This window comes from Micromys minutus (assembly GCF_963924665.1).
Source record: "Micromys minutus genome assembly, chromosome: 1".
Lineage (NCBI taxonomy): Eukaryota > Metazoa > Chordata > Mammalia > Rodentia > Muridae > Micromys > Micromys minutus.
Genome location: NC_137969.1, coordinates 158,065,259 through 158,085,095, shown reverse-complemented (window position 1 = coordinate 158,085,095; position 19,837 = coordinate 158,065,259). Strand labels below are relative to the sequence as shown.

General features: G+C 50.9%; 1 protein-coding gene across 2 annotated transcripts in view; it reads right to left on the bottom strand.

Annotated features, from left to right (window-relative positions):
• Positions 1–266: 266 nt before the first annotated feature.
• The window catches only part of ADCY3 (adenylate cyclase 3), a 77,635-nt gene continuing 58,064 nt past the window's right edge, over positions 267–19,837 (bottom strand). Inside the window, exons 4-22 of one of the 2 annotated variants that reach the window (XM_080919021.1) lie at positions 17,864–17,994; positions 17,315–17,426; positions 17,068–17,195; positions 16,214–16,372; positions 14,821–14,995; positions 13,353–13,478; positions 11,747–11,889; positions 11,450–11,611; positions 9,591–9,678; positions 8,776–8,892; positions 6,808–7,067; positions 6,488–6,553; positions 5,140–5,224; positions 4,317–4,475; positions 3,508–3,654; positions 2,979–3,098; positions 2,143–2,266; positions 1,634–1,758; positions 267–1,180 (exon numbers count right to left, since the gene is read on the bottom strand). In XM_080919021.1, the coding sequence (XP_080775147.1) occupies positions 998–1,180; positions 1,634–1,758; positions 2,143–2,266; positions 2,979–3,098; positions 3,508–3,654; positions 4,317–4,475; positions 5,140–5,224; positions 6,488–6,553; positions 6,808–7,067; positions 8,776–8,892; positions 9,591–9,678; positions 11,450–11,611; positions 11,747–11,889; positions 13,353–13,478; positions 14,821–14,995; positions 16,214–16,372; positions 17,068–17,195; positions 17,315–17,426; positions 17,864–17,994 (2,610 nt within the window). In that variant the 3' untranslated portion in view covers positions 267–997. The remainder of the gene's footprint in view (positions 1,181–1,633; positions 1,759–2,142; positions 2,267–2,978; positions 3,099–3,507; positions 3,655–4,316; positions 4,476–5,139; positions 5,225–6,487; positions 6,554–6,807; positions 7,068–8,775; positions 8,893–9,590; positions 9,679–11,449; positions 11,612–11,746; positions 11,890–13,352; positions 13,479–14,820; positions 14,996–16,213; positions 16,373–17,067; positions 17,196–17,314; positions 17,427–17,863; positions 17,995–19,837) is intronic. The other variant, XM_080919022.1, reaches the window with a different exon arrangement.

Sequence of the window (19,837 nt, the reverse complement as noted above, 5' to 3'; positions counted from 1 at the left end):
GCGAACTTCTCCCATTACAATTCCTTCCCTTCCTCTGCTAGTCCCAACAAAAAGGATCTTTTACTCCACAGGCCCAGCATTTGAGCTTCACTCTAAATTAGCTGCTTGCTAGAATCCCCATGTGTGGGATTTTCTGGGAAGAATGCATGGATGGTAAGCTAGCATGGGTCTCCTGACAGAGGTTTGGAATAAAAGTTCCTGGTGCAGGGTGGGAAGTCTGTGTTACAGTAACAGAATTGCCACAACAGTCCCATCAAGTTGAGTAAAGCTTTTAATAAAACAGTCCTGTTCTTTATCAACACCTGCAGATTCTCTGTTAAAGCAGTAGCAAAGGCGACTGTAGCAAGAGCTCAGAAGACAAGGCAATATTGGAAAGTTGTTTTTTGAACAGGTTAAAAATATAAATGTAGAAGATCTGTTTATATATTTTTTTTCTTTCAGAAATAACCCCCTTCCCAACCAGGTGAAAGGAAATATTGCACTTTCTGCTCTCGTGACTAAGGTGACACGGGGGTTCCAGAAGAACCTTTCAAGATTATCAGGAACGTCGGGGTAAGGACCATTGACCTAACCTGTCAGGAGGGAGCAGCCAGGTGCAGAGCCTTCTCGGCCCTGAGCCCAACCTTGAGCTCCCTGTCCCGCAGCACAGGCAGGTTCACTCCACATCTGCTGGCATCCTGCTCACAGTGGCCATGGCCTCTCTAGGGGTGAAGGGCTGAGCTGGAACAAAGGCTCTGGAAAGGCTGCTCCAGTACTACGCCTAAGACCCCTGCTTTGGGGAAGCTACAGGCACACTGAGGAGTAGGAATAACCACCCTCAGAGCTCACATCCACACAGGAAGGCTGGAGGAAATCTGAAACCTAAAAAGTCTATGGGAATGTGCACTTCAACAATTGGGAACACCAGGACTTGGTCATTTGCCCTTTCCCAAAGCTTTTCTTTGCTTCCAAAAAAAATCTCCCTTCCAATGTGGACCGCTGTGGAGCCAGAGGCTGTTCAGGGGTTGTCTACCACTTGGTGGGGTAGCGTAACAGAGGAGCCATTGGGGAAGGCAGCCGGTCTGTCCCGCCCCTTTAAGAAAAAGGTCAGAAGCTCCCCTTTGCCTTTCACAAAGATGGGACCTCGCCGCACAAAGCGGAAGCCATACTCTCGAAGGATGACCTGTGTCTCTTCTACCACCTGCACATGAAGAACAGAGACAAAGTTAGAGAAGAGGCAGCCAAGATGCTGGGATAGAAGGGCTTTTAGGTGGTTAGGGCTGACAGCTCCAGGTGGTGTTGTTCAGTAGTATATAGACAGAGTGTGCAGTACTCCCTTCCAGCCCCACGTGGGTGAGAGCCACAGACACTCAAGCAGCGGACTACCATTTCATGGCACTGGTACAGGTCCAGCAGAGGCTTTTTTTTTTAACCCAAACCTTAATCTTAAATGTTTCAAATGGACCAAAGCCTTTTCTGCCTCCAGTTTAAGGCTCTAGAGGCCTCAATATGTGTTGCCTTGGCCTTGTGGCACTGCCAACATTGACCTGAGGCCCACAGGCAGGCCCAGTAATATATGGCCAAGCACCCAGGCTTCTCCTGATGTTGCACTCCCTGCATGCAAACACATGCTTAGTTCTAGTGCTGAACATACCTGGATATTGCCCATGACCCCTGTGGACTCCATCCTGCTGGCCACATTGACTGTGTTACCCCAGATGTCATAGTGTGGTTTCCGGGCTCCAATGACTCCAGCCAGAACTCCTCCTTTGTTCATGCCTAGGGTAGAGAGAGTGAGGACAGCCACGAGCTAAGCTTGCATTCACTGGCAGAAGCTACCAATTTCTCTTTCATCGATGATCTGACCCCCACCACAAAGCTGCGGATAGGATCCTGTGTTCCTTGTTAAAAATTACTTCAAACTCCTGTAAATTTGCCTAGAAGTGGCACAAACCTTGGGGGAGTGAGATGCAGAAGGGAGTCTGAACCCGCCATTGGAAATAGTAGGGATGGTTCTATCTTTCTACTATTTCATTAGTGTAGATTTCTGCATGTGGTCACCTCAAAGAGAGCAGAACTAGAGGTCATCTGGCTCCCCTACCAACCTGTCTTTGCCTCTTAAGCCTCTTCTACCAAGCTCCCCAGCACTGGCAGTGCCTTTACCTATGCGCAACATGAAGTTGTTGAATGACTGGTTGTTGATGTTTGTGAGCGTGTCCTTCATGGCTAATGCGAAGTCTGCCAGGTCAGCCAGGTGCTGCCAGCGCTCCTTGTCTGACTTCTCCTCCTGTGTGGAAGCATGACACCGTCAACAATCCAGGACACGGCTATCACAACCAGGCATAGCTGTAACAATGGATACAAGGTGGCAGGCTGCTAACACCCCCCCCCCCCATCCCCGCTGCAAAGGGATTAGCAATCTCTTTAGGGCCAGCATGTCACCACTGCAGACAGAATCCTTGCATCTGTCCAGGGCAAAGATGGCCCAGAAGGTGGGAAGGCAGCCCTGTCTCAGTTGATCTTGTATGTCATGTGACTGAATACAAGGCAGAGCTCTTGTTGCTGTTTGAGTCTGGTCCTTGCTTGGCTCCTCAAGGTTGTAAGCACTTAGTGAGCACCTTCAGCCTGCTTTACTTAGCCTCAGTTCAGTGGTGTGTAAAGGCAAACTAGATGACGGTTTAAGATCATGCTTGCTGTGATTCTCCATCAGCGAATCACACAGCAGGCTCCACAGCTCTACCCAAGCTCAGTGGAAAGGCCAGTCAGCAGCAGCCGGGAGTTTCCACTGCTCCAGAACTGATAGTTCCTGAACCCTGTGGGGGCGTAACCCATTGGTGCTGCTGGTGATACTGTGGGAATGAGCCCTTTGCACAAGAATCAACTTTTCATCTGATTCTTGTTGCCACCGGCTGTGTCTGCTTGTCTCTTACTCTTCTGGGCAGAGTTGGCTCTCCAGCTACTGGGTTACCTTGCTAGTTACAGAGTTAGTTACCAATTACCTTGCTGGAGCTCGTGAAGCCATTGGTGTTGACATCTGGTGTGACTCCTGAAGCTGCCATATAGGTGCTACCAATGGTTTTGATCTTGGTAATGACCCGGAATTTGGGATTGTCCAGGAGCTGAGGACAGAGTTAGTAGAACTGAGGAAGAGGAGTGTGTTCGCCATCAAATTCGCCTGTTTATAAGGAGACACTCTCCTACAGTGGCTTGTTCATTCCATGCTACGTTGTCACATAAGCCTCAGCCTCAATTACCATAACCTTAACACAAAGTTAAATGGCTAGTCGCCTTAGGTGTCCTAAGGAAAAGTATCCAGTCAATGTTTAATAGGAACTTGAGGTACAAGAAAAGATAATCCTTAATCCCACAAACTTGCCAGGACCATCCAAGGATCTTGCCTCAGCCCTCGGACCCATGAGTTCTGGATGGCTGCAGAAGCCCAGTTACTGTAAAAGATTCATGTGGGAAATGTGTAGAACTTGTCTTGGGATGTGATGTAAAAGGAGCTAGCTCTAACAGGACACTCACAGAATCAAAATCAGAGATGATCTCATTGAGAAAGCGTAGACACTCGATGCCACCGTTATTGATACTCTCCTCAGTGTAGAAGTCGGCGAAGTTGGGCAAGGAGGCAAACATGACTCCAATCTCATCATAAGATTGGCTATACAGCTCCTAGAAAGAGGCAGGCTCAGGCTCAGCATTGCTGCACTAATGTGAGGACCAGAGTTGGAGGTAGAGGCCAGCTGACTAGTCAGACTAGCAGCCCTGGTTTCAGCAAGAGACACTCCCTCCACACACTGGGGACAAGCAGTAAAGAAAAACACTCAGTGAAAACACCTCAGCCTCCATATGAACACATGCATACATGTATATTCACGACACACGGAGCAGGGCCCAAGCACTCGGGATGGCTGCCTGGTAGGATAGTATCCTAGGGATCTGTTGTCCTCACCCAGGATGTATGTACTCGGTTATCTGAACCCAACTTTGGATGGACTGTTTGCCTGGAAGTGTAAGATGAAATAAACCCTTTCCTCCACAAGTTGTTTATGTTTGTCATGTTTCCTCCCAGTAACAGAAACCTATCCAGGGAAGGTCAGTGGAATGATCAACCACCTTGGTTTGAGGAGGTCTTATTGGCAGAAGGGGCACTCTGGTTCTGTAATGGGGTCCCAGAGATGCAGTGTTCTGTATAAGAGACCCTGGGAATATCTCTTAGATGATGTTTCTGGTTAGGTCCAGCCATACTTGGACTTCAACCCTAGTTACAAAAGAACTTTGATTGGTGGGTACTCCTTGGCAGAAAGAATAAGCTGCACATCACATCCTCTTACCTCATCTCTCTTTTTGGACCCCAAGAAATGGCGTGCAACGTGCTCTGGCAACATGTTGGTGACCAAGGCCTCGTTCCATCGTCGCATCTCGTAGACACGTTCTTTCTGGTCATGGACCTCAATCTTCCACAAGAACAGTGTTCGGGCTAGTTTTTCCACCTATAGACACAGGTTTGGTGAGATGTGTGCTCGAAGGCTCTCCAATGGAAAGATCTAGAGCAGGGATATTGAATACTGCGTATGGTAGCACTGGAAGGAGATCGATAAATGACAAGAGCTGAGGAGTCACTTAATCAAAATGGCATCCCACGGTTGCATTGAGGACCTGGGTCTCGGTACAGTGGAGATCCAAGAGGCCTTCCAACTTAGTTGCAGACCTGGGGTGGGGGGTTGGGGTGGGAGGGCACAGAGGTCTCTGCCAGAACCAAGAGGCATCCCATCTCTAGCAGATCCCTTTATGAAGTTGCTCGGAGAGGCTGTACTTTCCTGGCAAGCCACTTGGGGGCATCCAAGCTAACTGTCCTTGTACGGACACTTCATATTTACTGAACGGAACTTCAGTAGGGCCTTTCCCAGTCTCCTGACTCAGTGATAGTGCAGCACTGACCACCCATGCCAGGCTGAGTACAGAGGCCTTGGGCCCTGTCTAGGGAACACTGCCCACCCTGGAGGACGGCAGAGGAAGAAGCTGGGACACAGCAGAGCTGGTGCATCCCCTCTGTCACATTAGGGGAAGGAGCTGCTTTTCGTAGTTGTCTGGGCTTCCGAGTTCAAGGATCACCTGCTAGGAGTCCATTAACACAGAAGAGGGTGTGGCACTCACGTGTCGTGAGAAGTAGTAAAAGCTCAGCATCATGACGAACATCATCACAGTCATTGAGTACTTGGAAGGCACCAGCGGCAGCCTGCTGGACAGATAAAAACATAAAGTTGCCTTTGCCACCCTCCAGCAGGGCTGGGCTGTGCAGCACCTGGCACATCCAACATGTAGCTACACTGTACAGGATTTTGAGAAGAGACCCCCCTAGCAATGATGGTGTCTTTCTAACTTTGGACTAAGAGCCTACTTCCATCCTGTGAAGAACTGCTTCATGAAGAGGCGATTGTGTCTGTTATACTGGGGTCACTAGGGCTTAGTATTATGGATGGCATTACTAGGAATACTTTTGCATGTCTACCTTGGGGTACGAATGTGCGTATGAACTTTCTTAAGATGTCTAGAGAAGTGGAGTTTCTGGGCTATGGGTTTTAGATTTAGATTTTTTGTTTGAGATAGGATCTCATGTGTCTCAGGCTGGCCTTTAACTACTGACCTCCTGCTTCCATTGTACACCACCATTTCTAGTTATGCAGTGTTGGGAGCCCAAGGCTTTGTCCATGCTAAGGCAGGCATTCTACCAAATGAGCTGTATCTCCAACCCCTAGGCAAATCCAATGGTTATAACAATGCATACCACCACCAGGAGTATCGGAATTAACACTGAACTTAATATCAGCTTGAAGTTTTTGCCAGATTGGTAGGGTATAGTGACAGTTTATTATGGCTTTAATTTGTGTTTTGTTTTTTTATCCAAATGCCCTTTAAGACCTCCCCCCCCCCCAAAACTCACCCTGTAGACCAGGCTAGCCTGCCTTTGCCTCTGGAGTGCTGGGATTAAAGGTGTGTGACACCACTGCCTGGCCATTTAGACTTATTTTATGAAGGGCACATTCAAGTCTCCTACTCCTCCTTATTAGCAGTCTTTAAAAAAAAATCTCACCTCAGGGTCTGCTCTAAAACTTTGGGATGCATCTCAGAAAACTTGAGTGTTCTTGGAGAAGACAGCCTAGGAAAGCTGGTCTACAGTGGACTCCAGAGAAGGCTAACCGCCTTAGTTCCAGTGTATTCCTCTTTCCTCACTTCCCTGTCTGTATGTATCCTGCCAGCCTGTCAGCCGCAGCTGCCGTCCACTCATCCTCTCAGCCTCTGTGCCCTGTTCCACACACACAGCTCTGCTCTCAACTCTGTCTCTAATGTAAGAGGGACCCTGAGGCCAGGCCCACACTGAGCATAGCCTCGGCCTTGCTAATCCACAGAAATGCACAAGTCCTTTAATGGATGTACCTGCAACCGCGCTATCGTTGCTGCCTATGGGATGGGATATAGACAAGGAGGAAATAGTGACTCTTACCTGTCAGTGCCATTGAGCCCAGGGGTAGAAAGTACCTGCATCTTCTCTAAGGCCACCATAGGCGAGCTGTTGGGCAGATAACAGCACATTCAGGCCATATCTGAACACAAGAGGCTGATACCCCAGCCAAACACTGAGGTGTCCCAAATCTACTCAGATGGAAAGGACTATTCCCAACAAGCTGTGCATGTCTGGGAGAAGCCCTGAATTTTCATGGTAGAAAGCCACCTCAGCTCAGGCACGTGACCTTGCAACAGGGATGTGGTGGGGCACGTGAGAGGAAGGAGATCATGCACGCCCACAATCAGGCTTCATCTTACTCCTTTTCCTGAAAGCGTTTGTGGTCGTATTCATCAAAGACGGGACACCAGGCATACAGGTTGATGGCGGTCACGGCGCCTGTGACGAGCAGCATGAGTGTCAGCTTCACCATGTGGCTGACCTGCACCAGCATGATGGTGGCGATGAGGGACAGCACAGCAACGTAGTTGTAGTACTTGGGGTTCTCCATACAGCCACCGTCCAGCTCCATCCCGGCTGTGACATTGTAGGGTCCCATGTAGTACTGGAGACAGCTAAGCTGGAGGCCAGGACAGTGGGGAGGGGGACGGATGAAAGGGACCATCAGTGGCAGGTCAGAGGGATCTCTTGGCTGTGGCAGTGCTCGGCTGGCTCCCTCCACAATGCCCTCAGAGAGCTGGGAAGTCTAGCAGAGTGAGCCTGCACATTCGTGGCTGCTATGAAGAGCCGTGTCACGATCTCATCAGATGTTCAGAATGCACTGTGTGTTAGCATTGCTCCTATTCTACAGAAATCCCTTGAACAGTTAGCAAGTGGTGAAGGACACCTGGGACCCCGAGCTCCTGGCTCAACATGCTTTTCCCATCACACTGCAAAAGAGACTGTGCGGCCATTCAGAATCTCTTGGGTGGTAGCTATTTTGCCAGCAAGGCACCCTTGCCTTGTGGAGTCTGTTCATTGGTTGCGCCATAGTCAACAGAAGGATCCCTGTGCACCTGTCCCACATCCTTGGACCTGGATATCAACTTCCTGTCTCAAGGGATCATGGGCATCATTCTGCATGGTGGATGCACAGACTCCCTGCACTCGAGCTCTCCACCAGGTAGCTGTCCAGGTAAGCCCTACAGCTTCCCGCTCCCAGTGCTTCCACAGTCAGCCTCTAGGCCGATTTTACTCCTGTGCTTAAGTTGTTAGGTTACAGCAAATACTATACAACATTCTTAGAGGACTTAGCAGAGTACATCCAGTATGCCCAAATTAGAACAGTCATACTGACTGGTGGGAACAGTGACCTTTTCTGTTCCCTTTCCCTGCTCAGCCACCCAGGAATGTGGGAGAGCTGCCTGATGAAATGGGCCCACCACCTCAGCCCAGTGGGTCCCAACACTCGCTATGTTTCAAGGAACACTCATGAATGCTTCTGTTGTACACCTTAGGCCTTGTGATGGAGGAAGACATCTCAGGCGTGTGCATGTACATACACTCCAATAGGAACAATCTTCTCTGTCATTCCAATGGTGACATCTGTTTTTTGGGGTTTTTTGTTTGTTTTTGTTTTTGAGACTAGGTCTCTTACTGGCCCAGTACAGGTCAATAAATAAGTTTGCTAGCCAGGGGGCTAGAAAGATGGCTCAGCGGTTAAAAGCACTGACTGCTCTTCCAGAGGTCCTGAGTTAAAAATCCCAGAAACCACATGGTGGCTCACAACCATCTGTAATGGGATCTGATGCCCTCTTCTGGTTGGTCTGAAGACAGCTACAGTGTACTCATAAATAATAAATACTTTTTTTAAAAAAAAGTTTGCTAGCTAGTGGATTCCAGAGATCCTAGTGTCTTTGCCTCCCATCACCAAGACTATAAGCATACACCACCATGAATTCTGGGGATGAAATTCAGGTCCCAAGCCGTTTACCAATTGAGCTATCTCCCAGCCTCTAAAACTGATTCAACCGTTAATACTCTGTGACCTAAAGTAAACAAACCTCTCTGAACTTTAATTCCTTCGTGTGAAACCGCCAATGTTGGCACACCTAGCCATGGACTGGGCACACTGGACCATGGGGTGGGGGGGAAGGCCCTATGAAGAACTAAGACAACCTTAAAAGTTTTCTGAATACCCCAGGGAGACCCTCTCCACCTAACTGGGATGTCCAGTGTCAGATTCATCCACCTGAAATGTATGCTGACAGGAACGGACTGGCAAGCTGACAGCGTACAGCCCCTCTCCCCTGGGTTTAGCCCCCTTCAACAAGGAAGCAGAAGCTCACCATGTCCACAACATTGGCCATAACCAGAATGAAGATGGCTAACATGGCCCAGGTGTTCCTGGCCCAGCGGGTCCGGTCAATCCAAGATGAGAAGGCCACAAGCTTCTTAGGAAATGACTAGGGAAACAAACAAACAAATGTAGTTCCAAGGGGTTGAGCCTCCGCCTGTATGTTCTGAAGACAGGACTGCTCATGAATGACTGTCCCATGATCTGGCTCCAGAAACCCATAAGACCATGCTTTGTTTGTAGATGCACAAAACTGTCAGGAGGAGGGTATAAGTGTTTAAGTCCTTGAGGTAGCATACAGCCCTAGGCCTTTAGGTCATATAGCTCCTGGCTAGGCAGACACATCCAGAAAGTGTAGGCAGCCCCAGAAGTGAGGCCAGAGCAGGGAGCAGCATTCAGGGCTAGCCATCTGCCCCTTTCCGGATTAGTACCCCAACTCCCAGGTCACCTGACAAGTGGCCTGTTAGACTGATTTTCTTAAGACTGCTTTTCCCTTGTCATTCTGATCAAAAAGTTCCTGGCACCCAAGTGCCCATAGAACTCTCAATCTGGCTTTTAAGGTCTTTCACATAGTTGAGGCCAACCCATCTTCCAGTTGGATTTGTGCTTCACTGCCTTATATGTGTTTAGTCATGGTCCACAAGATCCCATGACACAAAAGGGATGAATGGGGGAGGGGGAGGGGTGGATGGGGAAGGGGGATGGATGGATGGATAACCAGGACTTGACCAGAAGTCCAACTCCAGTCATTTACATATTACTCTAGAGACTAGAAGGTTCCAGGCTCAACTGGGGAATGTCTCTTACCCTGGGAAAGATGGCAGCCATCGAGCAGATGGTCAGGATCAGGAGCAGAACCTCTCCAACCACAAAGGTCACATAGTTTGTCATCAGCCTATGTCGGAGAGAAGGTGACTAGGTATGGAGGCCAGCTGTGCATAAGCTTATGACTGACATCTTCTCTTTGACACCAGGGAACTGCTGTAGCTGTCTTAGCACAAGATGACAGGCCCTAGCGGAGAGGAATGCCAACAAAGGGCCTGGGAATGCCACCCCCAAGCTGCTAACTGTCCACTGAGACTTTCCCAGAGGCAAGGAGGGTCATAGATGCCCTGAAAATAGCCCAGGAATAGCCTGGGAAAGGGTTCTTGGGAATGAGTGTCAGCCCTGTAGCTGGGGGGAGAACAACCCGGAAGTGCCGGGAGCTGGTGAAGTGACCTCTGACCACGCACAGCACAGTGAATGAGCTTTTCCCATCCACTTCTTCCCCTCCACTCTGGGAAATCCATCTGCTCCAGGCCCTCCTCATATCTCATTCCTCCACGAAGAATACTCTTGCCAATCCAGTACCCAGCGCAGGGTCACCTCTTACATCTTCTCACTTGGTTTGGGGGAATCTTTGGTCTCTGGTTTTGTCACCACACAGAGGCCTTAAAGGGGCTTCTCTTTCCACTCACTCACCCTTCATGATCTCAGAGAGCCCCAAGCTCCCACATATGCTCTCGGGTTTGTGCCTCCAGCCAGCCTCTCCCTGAGCCCCAGACAGGGTACCTCAGATGCCTCATGGGCACACACAGGCGGCTCACTCTAGACCTCTACTGCTCTCAAGCGCCTCTTCCTATATTCTCTACCTTGGCCAATGCTCTTTGCTCAAACAAAACGGCTCTGGGATGTTCTTGACTCTGCTCTTTCATACTGCATGACAAACCTGCCAGTGACTCGTGCCCTCTCAGTCTTCATCCAGCCATCAATAAAACCCAAGAGTCCAACCCCCATCCTCACCTTCTCTAATTCTGCCTGGCCCAAGTCACCACTGGCTTATCTCATTCACCATCATCTCTTAGCCTGGCCTGAGTTTCCACTCTTGCACACTGACCTGTTCTGACACACTCAGAGGGTCTCCTTCTCAGATCTGTGCCCAAATAGTATCTTTCTGCCAGCCTCTGCATCCAAGGGTATGAACTGTGCCCAGCTCTCTACCCTAACTTCTGTCATTGTCCCATGCCACCCCATACTCAACATAGCATTTATATAACAGTCTTGAGAGTCATGCTGGGCGGGTATCCTCACTTGGCAGATGAACTTCAGGGACCTGCCACTGTCCTGCCTACAGAACCTCAGATGATAGCCAAGTCCCAAGGGTTCTGGCAGCTCCTCCAATGAACCCAAGCAGGGCTCCATGATCTGTTCATGGAGGACTCTGTGCAGAGAGGACATGCCCACTTGTCCCTGGAGGCCAGGAAGGTGATAATTAACCTTCAGGTAGGGCTTCCACAGCTGAGCTGATTCTGGAATACTCTGCCTCACCCCAGAGGACCTGCCACTGACGTCAGTTTGTGTCTAGAGCCTAGAATCTAGTTTTATAAAGATGAGCCAAGAAAGAGTCAGCATGACTCTGACTGAAGATTTGGTGATATCCCCATTCTTCCCTAGAACCTCTCTAGCAGCCATCTAGCCATGTCCCCATCCTCCTGGGTGGGCCTGTCACCAGCCTTTCTGCCCCTGCTGAGATCCCATTCCGGGCTTGATGTAGCTGTGGAATCAGGTAGGGGTCAGGGAAAGAAACAAGGAACCCAAACAAGGCCAGAGGCACCTGCCCCTTACACTGCCGCCACCCGTTCCCTGATCCCTCTCCTGGCCTATCAGCCCACCCTGGACCTCCTCACCAGGGGTCAATAAGTATCTCCACCATGGCTGTGCAGAAAAGGACCACACAGGAACAGCTGAAGGCAGCTCCGCTCTGCTTCTCCTTCTCCACCGAGTAGCGTGTTTCCATCTCCGGGTCCATGAACCTCATGGTTAGGAGGAATGTGTTTCTCTTCTTTACCCTGCCAGGGAAACAAGCCTGTGACCCACATGTACCCCCTGCTGGGATGGGGCCGGCCCTGTTTCGGATACTGTTCCCTGCACTGAGTAAGGGCCATTGTGGGGTGGCAGCCTGGGCCTCAGCAGTGGCCACTTACACCTGGGCGGACTCCCGCTCCAGCAGGGCCTCGTTAAGAAGCTGGTTCAATTCGTGCTCATCCTCAGAGGCGTCCACCACACGGTCGGCCAGGTCCTGGAGGCGCAGCCTGCGGCGGGGGTTGGGGAACGAGGGGTTGTCAGCCTGTAAGCCAGGGAGGCAGAGTCAGTGGGGCAGATGGACAGGTGGGAGAGGGTATGGGAAAGACTGGTGACAGGAGGGGAACAGAAGTCACACTCCTGAGGACCAAACCTTTTCCCTGGTTCCACCCTGTCACTGTCTCCTTGGTCCCCTAACAGAAGCTCTATAGCAGCTGTCCACTGATGCAGGTTCCTTGGGGAACAGCAGCCCAGGTCTCCGATGGGCCTGTTGCCCATCTTCTTACAAGAAGCCTTACATATGGACGACCTTGAGATCACATAATCCCAGCCCCAGGGCTCAAGATTATCAGTCACTGGTGGTCTAATGAGAAAGGGCTGGCAGAGGGGCACCCACCACCCCTATATGCTCCATCAGAAAGAGAAGTAGCAAGCCCAAAACAGAAGCCAGGACTGTATCACACAGCCGTCAGCCTAAGGGGTGACTGCCCAGACCAGTCAAGGCTGTGATGAAAGACACGTAAAGCCAGAGCTGAAATTCCTGGTTTGAGGCTCAGCATTCCTACTGGTTGCTTGATCCCAGACCATTTTTGCCCCATGTAAAATGCTGTGGGTGGCCTTCTCTGGCACCAAGAGTCTCTCCATGGAGCATAAGCTAGGTAGGGATGACATCCACTAATGGTTAGGGCCTGAAAAGTCATGGGCCTCTAAAGCCGTGTCTGAACCAACTACACAGTTTATATGCCCACTTCCTATCAGAAAAAGAAATTGCTTTTATTTAATGTGCATTGATGTTTTGCCTGCATACGCATCTGTGTGAGGGTGTCAGAAGCATCAGAACTGGAATTACAGACAGGTGTGAGCTGCCATGTGGATGCTGTGACTTGAACCATGTCCTCTGGAAAAGCAGCCAGTGCTCTAAACCACTAAGCCATCTCTCCAGCCCCAAGAAAATTATTCTAAAGAGAAGCAGCTGGATGAATTCGAAAAGAAAAACCAGCTTCCATGAATCTCTGTCCACCTTCTCCAGCATCGACACCCTGTCTCCTTTCACAGAGACATGGCAGATGCCAGCTTCCAGCCACCAGACCTTTAAGGCAGTCATCACCTTTATCAATGGGCATGTTCAACAAGCTTCTTAGTAAAGGGAGAGTCTAGGTTGTCTCCTCATCGGTTAGAGCAACATGGCAGCCCTTCCTTCCAGGTCTTTGATGCACAGAACTCGTGGGGTATGAGAACAGCGTGTCTAGACACAAAGTCTCACTCCCAAATAAGTTCCTATCCCGCAGAATCCTCATGGGTCATGAACCTACAAGCCTGGGCTACTCCAGCTAGAAGATGCTTCAGGACCTTTGGGGACCTAATTCTCCCTCGCCCCATGTAACTGCACTTATACTGCTGAAAAGGAACAGAACCTGAGCTGTTGGCCAACCACTTCCTCCAGCATGGGCTCACACTACAGCAGCTTATTATCTCTCACTCCCCACTCCTGCCGGACCCCACACCCACCTGGGCCTCCTGTTCGTCAGCCTCCTCTGAAGTGGAGCCGCTGGCGTGAGCACTCCCATTGGGCTCCTTGGTCTCGATGAGGGCAGGGGAGCTGGGTTTGGATGCCGGTGCTCCATTAGGCAGGGCCTGCCACAGAAAAGAGTACTCCTCAGGACCATGAACCATGGCCTCCTAACCACTCCAACCTCTGACTGTTCAATTCTCGTTCCAGAAACTTCCTCCTACATTTATGGAAGTCTTGCTGACATAGAATTTTCATCATGTTTTTAAACCCTGTCCTTTTCTAGTATCCATTGCTACTAAGAATAGTTTTTGAAACAGACAGAGGACTCAATTGCTCCAAATCCTATCTAAGACACCAACTGGATGACAGGCTGCTGAGGTCTCTTCCGGGTGGGGACCTTGTCAAGTGAAAGTAACCTCTACAAACCTCAGATGAGTGTCTGTCCTTGATGGAACGAGTCAGACACTGTGAAGAGAAACAGTTTGCTCGCCCAATTAATAAGTGTCTGTTGAGCCCTGACTTCTCCGAACCCACATTCTCATTAGGAAGGGCAGACAACAGCAAAATAGGTAAGAGAAGAAAAGGCAGCCATAAGAAAGTGGGAGGAAGAAAGAGGGCGTGGGGGTTGCTGGGCAATCCAGTCATAAAGAGGGTCACCAGGGGAGGGTGTCTCTGTGAAGATACCATTTCAGAACAGATGTGAAGGAAGATCAAAAATGGGAGAATTACAGGAAAAACTGAACAGCTAGCAGTAGACTGTGCCCTGAGGATGTGAGTGACAGCAGAGAGGCCAGCATGCTGGGACAGGGTAAGCAGGGAGAGGTTGTGGCAGACACGGTGCAGGGAGCGGGCCAGGGCAGGTCCCCGGGACAGCCAGACTGCTTTTGCTCAGTTCCTTCTTCATTTCTGCTGGAAAACCTTTCTTGGCCCTGGCTCCCCTTTCCCTATGGCCAGCCCGGGTCACCGCATCTCCTCCCTTGGTGCACATATCACTACTGCAGCTTTAGCCACTTCCACACTGGTGGTGGCCTCTCCTTCCTGGCTGCTGTCTTGGGACATACTACAGTCATCTTAACTCCAGCTTGCCACACTATGTCACTGTTGTCCCCCGGAACTGGTTCCAGAAAGAAGCCACCGCCACCGGACTGAGTGACATGGAACTCAAGCATTTCTCATGCCGCTCTCCCCTGTCAAGGTCAACCACCAGCCAACCTTCCTATGACCCCTCTGTTAATGTAGTTTATTTTTTTGGCACAGGATCTTGCTACACAGCCCAGGCTGGCCTTGAACTAGCTCATACAGCCTAAGCAGATCCTGAACTTGCTGTATGGCCTAAAGCTGGCTCTGAAGTCCTGCCTCTCCCTTCTGTGTGCTAGAATTCCAGGTGCTTAGCACCTCACCACACCTAACTGCTCTTTTCCGAAATCCCTTTCTTTCCTCCTTAAACCTTAGACTTGGACTCACCGAGCCGTTGAGACCGTTTTGAGCTGTTTTCTTCACCTCTGGTTTGGAGGCAATGATGAGGTAGGTTTCGATGCCCTTCTCATCTAGGTAGTCACAGCGGCTGCCCCCATCACCAGGCTCCACATCAAACTCCCCTTTCAGGCAGTCCATGGTGCTCTGGGAAATGTGCACGCGCCTGCAGCACAGAGAGAGACCCTGAGGATGTCCCCACTGACTGCTGCTGGGATGAGTGACCCCAGGGTCTATGTGGCAAGGACCAGGGGAGCAGACCTGCTGTTGGCTAACGGTACGGTCAGCATGGTGCTCAGTTCTCTGAGCTTCAGACCCAGAGGCTGTTGAATTCTTAGAACAGGAATATAATTTTCCTTTCTGGTTTTTAAGAGTATCAGATGAGGGGCTAAAGGGATGGCTCAGCAGTTAAGAGCACGTTCTTCTCTTCCAGAGAATCTGAGTCTGGTTCCCAGTGCTAACACCCAGCAGTTCACAACTGTCTATAATTCCAACTCCAGAGGATCCAATGCCTCTGGTCTCTCTGCAGGTACCTGCACAACATCCATGCACACACACATACAGATACATATACCTACACATATGTGAAATAATAAAAATGAATCTTTTAAGTATCAAATGAGATACCAAATTTGAATACCAGCTCTGAATGATAACATCAAGAATTAGATTCTCTCTACCTTGTCTCCCCTGCTGCCAAGGGGACTAAAAGCCACATAGTCACTAAGGAGAGAATAGGAACTGCCTCTAATGAGGCCCCAAAGGCAGGAAAGGCAGGCCAGGCCTCCTGCATCCTGCCTAGAGACAGGCACCTGAGGGCAGTCTCCCAGCCACAGCTGGGTGTTGCAGGTGTGCTGCGTGAGTTTTGTTTGTTTGTTTTTTGGTCAACTCTATACCACCTAGAGTCACCCAGGAATAAGGAATCTCAATTGAGGAACTGCCCAGATCATATTGACCTGTGACCATGTCTGAAAGAAATTATCTTGACTGATGATTGATGTAAAGGGGTCCAGTCCACTGTGGGTGGCACCATTCCTAGGCATTTGGCTCTAAACTGTACAAGAAAACTAGCTGACAGGGAGGAAGAGATTAAGCTAGTAAACTTCCATGGTTTCTGCCTCAGTTCCTTCTCTGACTTCCTTAATGATAAACTGGAAGTATAAGCCAAATAAATCCTTTCTTCCACGGGTGGTTTTGGGGCAGAGTTTTGAATAGAGAACATGACTAAAGCTACAACACAGGAACAGAAGGTAGGAAAACTGCTCCTGGGAGGAATGGGATTTTTGGACCCCTTGTCCCTCATTAGGGCCACAGCCCTGAGAGTGAGTGAAATGGTCCCCCCTCCCTTGGTCCTTCTACCTACTCCCTTGGAAGGAGTACTCACCCTGGGATGCCACCAGCCTCCATCTTGTTTGCCACAGTGACATCGGTAGACCACACGTCATACTGCCAGCGCTTCTGGCCCAGGACACCACCTAGCACAGTGCCTGTGTGCACCCCCACACGCATATCCACTCCAGTCTTGGTCTTCTCCCGCACATACCTGCCAGGCACAGAGAGGTGGTGCTGGGTAAGGCATGCCATTGTGAGGTGCCTTGCAGTCTTTGCCCTGGCAGGAGGAACCCTCCTCCAGACTGAGAGGACCTCACATGTCCCCTACGGCTTTCTGCCTGAGTTAAGTGGCCTACACTGGAGCTAATGGAGGCCATGGCCCAGATTCAGTGATGACAGGCATCCGGGACCCGGTGACTTCCCCCAGAGGACCTCCCATTTCTCTCTTCCATCCCTCATTCATTCATAAAGCTAACACTTCCCTGGGTGTGTGTCTGGTGTGTTCTACATGCTGCAGACACAGCCAGCTCCTTGCCTGGGAACTCCAGGAGTGACAAAATTCAGAGATTTGCTGTCAGATCCAAAAGAAACTCGGGACAAATGGCTAACTGGTTCCTATTAGCATTCCAAAGTGCATGTTGGCTTCCATGTTCTCTCAGCATTGTGAATAACTGTTACAGACTCCATGCCAGCATCCTGGCTCTCTCACCCCACCCCATCCTAAACCTCCGCTCACGGGTTTCCTTTCCCCTAGCCAGAACAGACACGTGGCCTAGAGACCGGGGAGTTTTGCAGTTTCTCTTAGCTGTGAGGTAGCCACGTCTGGATTTCAGGACCATGCCTCAAGTAGCTCCTCCATGGCGCTGGATATCTGGCCACCCCACCCTCCCAGAGGGACCCACTTACGAGATGGCCTCGACCATGGCAAGCCCCATCAGGATGGAGCACACGGCATGGTCCTCCCGGTAGTCAGGCAGGCCACAGATGCAGTAGTAACAGTCACCCAGGATCTTGATCCTCAGCTGGTGGTATTTCTGAAAGGGCAGAGCATGGTCTGTACTCCTGGCCCCTGGCCATGGAGGAAAGGCACAGCAGGTGGAGGAAGGCCAGGTAGGGAAAGCCTAGGAGACAGGGCAGAGGGCTGGAGACTTACGGCCGCCAGCTTGTCAAAGCGGGCAAAGAGCTCGTTGAGTAGCTTCACAAGCTCCTGGGCGCTGCAAGCAGAGGACAGCTGGGTAAAGCCCACAATATCTGCAAACAGGATGCTGCAAAAGGAGAGTTCACAGGCAGTGAGACTCCAGACAGCGGCCCACCACCCACTCCTGCCAGCAGGGAAAGGCCTTACTCAGCTCTACTGCAGTGAGACTCGGGCACAGCCTAGACTCGACAAGCTTATCCTCTGCAAAGGGTCCTGCCTGCTGACCACTGCCCCACCCCCTTCTGACTCCCTCCTGCCCTGAGCCTCGGAGGGCTGGGTGGCTGCCAGGAGCCCTTCTCTAGGTGATACTCATCCAACTGCAGGTAAGACCAGGCAGGTGACGCGCAGTTTCAACCTGCCGTCTGCTCCTATGGCTCCTCCCACTTGGTTCAGAGGAACCCAGGTGCACAGTATCGGGAAGTCCAGGCCCCACAATACTGAGTAGATCCCATAAAGCAGTGTGCCATCCTGCTGTCAGGGCCCAGGGCCTCTCTGCCATCACACCTGACATTCTCATGACGGTACATGTACATGGTGTTGAACTGCTGCTGGTCCTTCTGACTCTCATCTTTCTTCATGTCCTTCAACATCTCGTCAGCCACATGCTTTGGCAGGATGGAGAGCATAAGGTTTTCCTGTGAGGAGAAGCACAGGGTTAGAGGGAAATGGCCTGCGCTCCTCCTACAAGGCCAAGTTCGGACACTTCTGGAAAGAAGCACCCGATCCAATGAGCCCCTGGTCCTGGTCGAGGGTGTCATCTAGGAACTATACAGCTTTACACAGATGCCCCAACACCCATATGACAGCAGCAAATGGCCAGGCTGGGTGGTTTCTTACCCCGACAAGGCTCAGCATCATGGCAGCCCCGCATATCAACTGATAGGCACGGCACGGCATGGTCCTCTTTCTATAAGAAGTGTGACCATTCCTGTGTCCCTCACTGCTGAATACTCTTCATGTCTCCCCGGTGCTCTCAGAGAGCAGCCACCAACTCAGACTCAACCTGACTGAAGTTCCATGACACATAAGGAAACCCCAGAAGCCAGTAAGAATTCTACCTGAGCCCAGGGAGGCACTCCTGTGGACACAGGGTTGCAGTGCGGTGTGACACTGTGGCCCACCATTGTGACAATGGAGACGGTGGAGACTACCAAAATAGGGAGGAGAGCGCCACGTGGGGAGGGGGTACCCGGGGGCCTTCCCAGGGATGGGACAGAGCTAAGTCTGAAGGTAGGTAAGCAGAGGCCTGAGAGGTCGAGCCACGTACCCAAGGCAGACACTCAAGAAAAGTCCTCCGGGCCTCCAGGACCTGAGAGGATCTGAGTGGCAGTAGAAACAGAAATGTTGCTCAAGCACTGACTAGGTGGGGACCAGGAGTCAGCATGCTGGCCCGTGGGCCAACTGTGTTTGCTGTCTGCTTTCATAAAGGTTTATTGGCACCCAGCCACGCTCATTTGTTTACACATTGTTTCTGACTGTTTTCACACTCCACCAAGAGTTGAATAGTTATGACAAAGACCATATGGCTGGCAAAGCCAGAAATATTTGCACTCTAACTCTTTCCAGAAAAAAAAGGAAAAAAAAAAAAAAAACATCTGTGGCCTTGGACATCTGAGGGGATGGTGCCGGTGCTCAAAATATAGACCCACAGAGGAGAACCAGATGTGAGGGAAAGTCAGGAGCATGGCCTTACACGTGCCTCGCTGAGGAGTCCCGCAAGGCCTCCATGAAGGAACGCCCTACAGTCAGTGCTTAGGAGAGGCCTAGAGGCCGTACCAGACGCTCTGGAAATCATGCCGACACATGGGTCATTCTGGGTGGAAGGGAAATGAGACAGCAGACAGCATCATAATGAGGCATTGGCCTAGGGAGAGGGAGGACACAGGACCCCCAGGGTGCAGGGCAGGAATGGGAGGCAAACAAAACGATGTCTCCATCATCCCCAAGGGAAGAAAGAAGAAAGGGATCCTGTGGCTGGTGAAGGTTTGTGAAGATCAAAGGGCGAGAGACCATTAGAGAACCAGCAAGGAGGGAACTCGGCTGTGAAGTAGGCCAGGTTGGGGGGGGGTGCTGCAGAAAAGGGTGGAGAGGTGATAAAACCTCAGGCCAAGCACCCCAGTGACAGCAGATCCTGGTGACCAGGCCGGAGTACACCTAGAGCTCAGCTACTGAGAAGCTGGAGGATCCCAGGAGCTGTCACCAGCCCGAGTCTCCTGAGTCACCTAGTTCCAGGATGGCTGGTGCCTGGCTCTGGCCCGAAGTGCTACGGCAGTCTCACTGTTTGTCCTTTTCCAGTGTTAAGAACCTCGAGATGGCATCATTGCCATGCAGGAATGAGAAGCCACGTAAATAACCCCAGTGCGCCCTGCCCTGTGCCGGAGCCCAGGAAGCAGCAGAGTCCCCAGGGCCCTGCAGTCTAGCAAGACTGATGGCATCCCCAAGCCCCTGCCAGTGAGGTGAAGTCAGAAGTCTGATAAT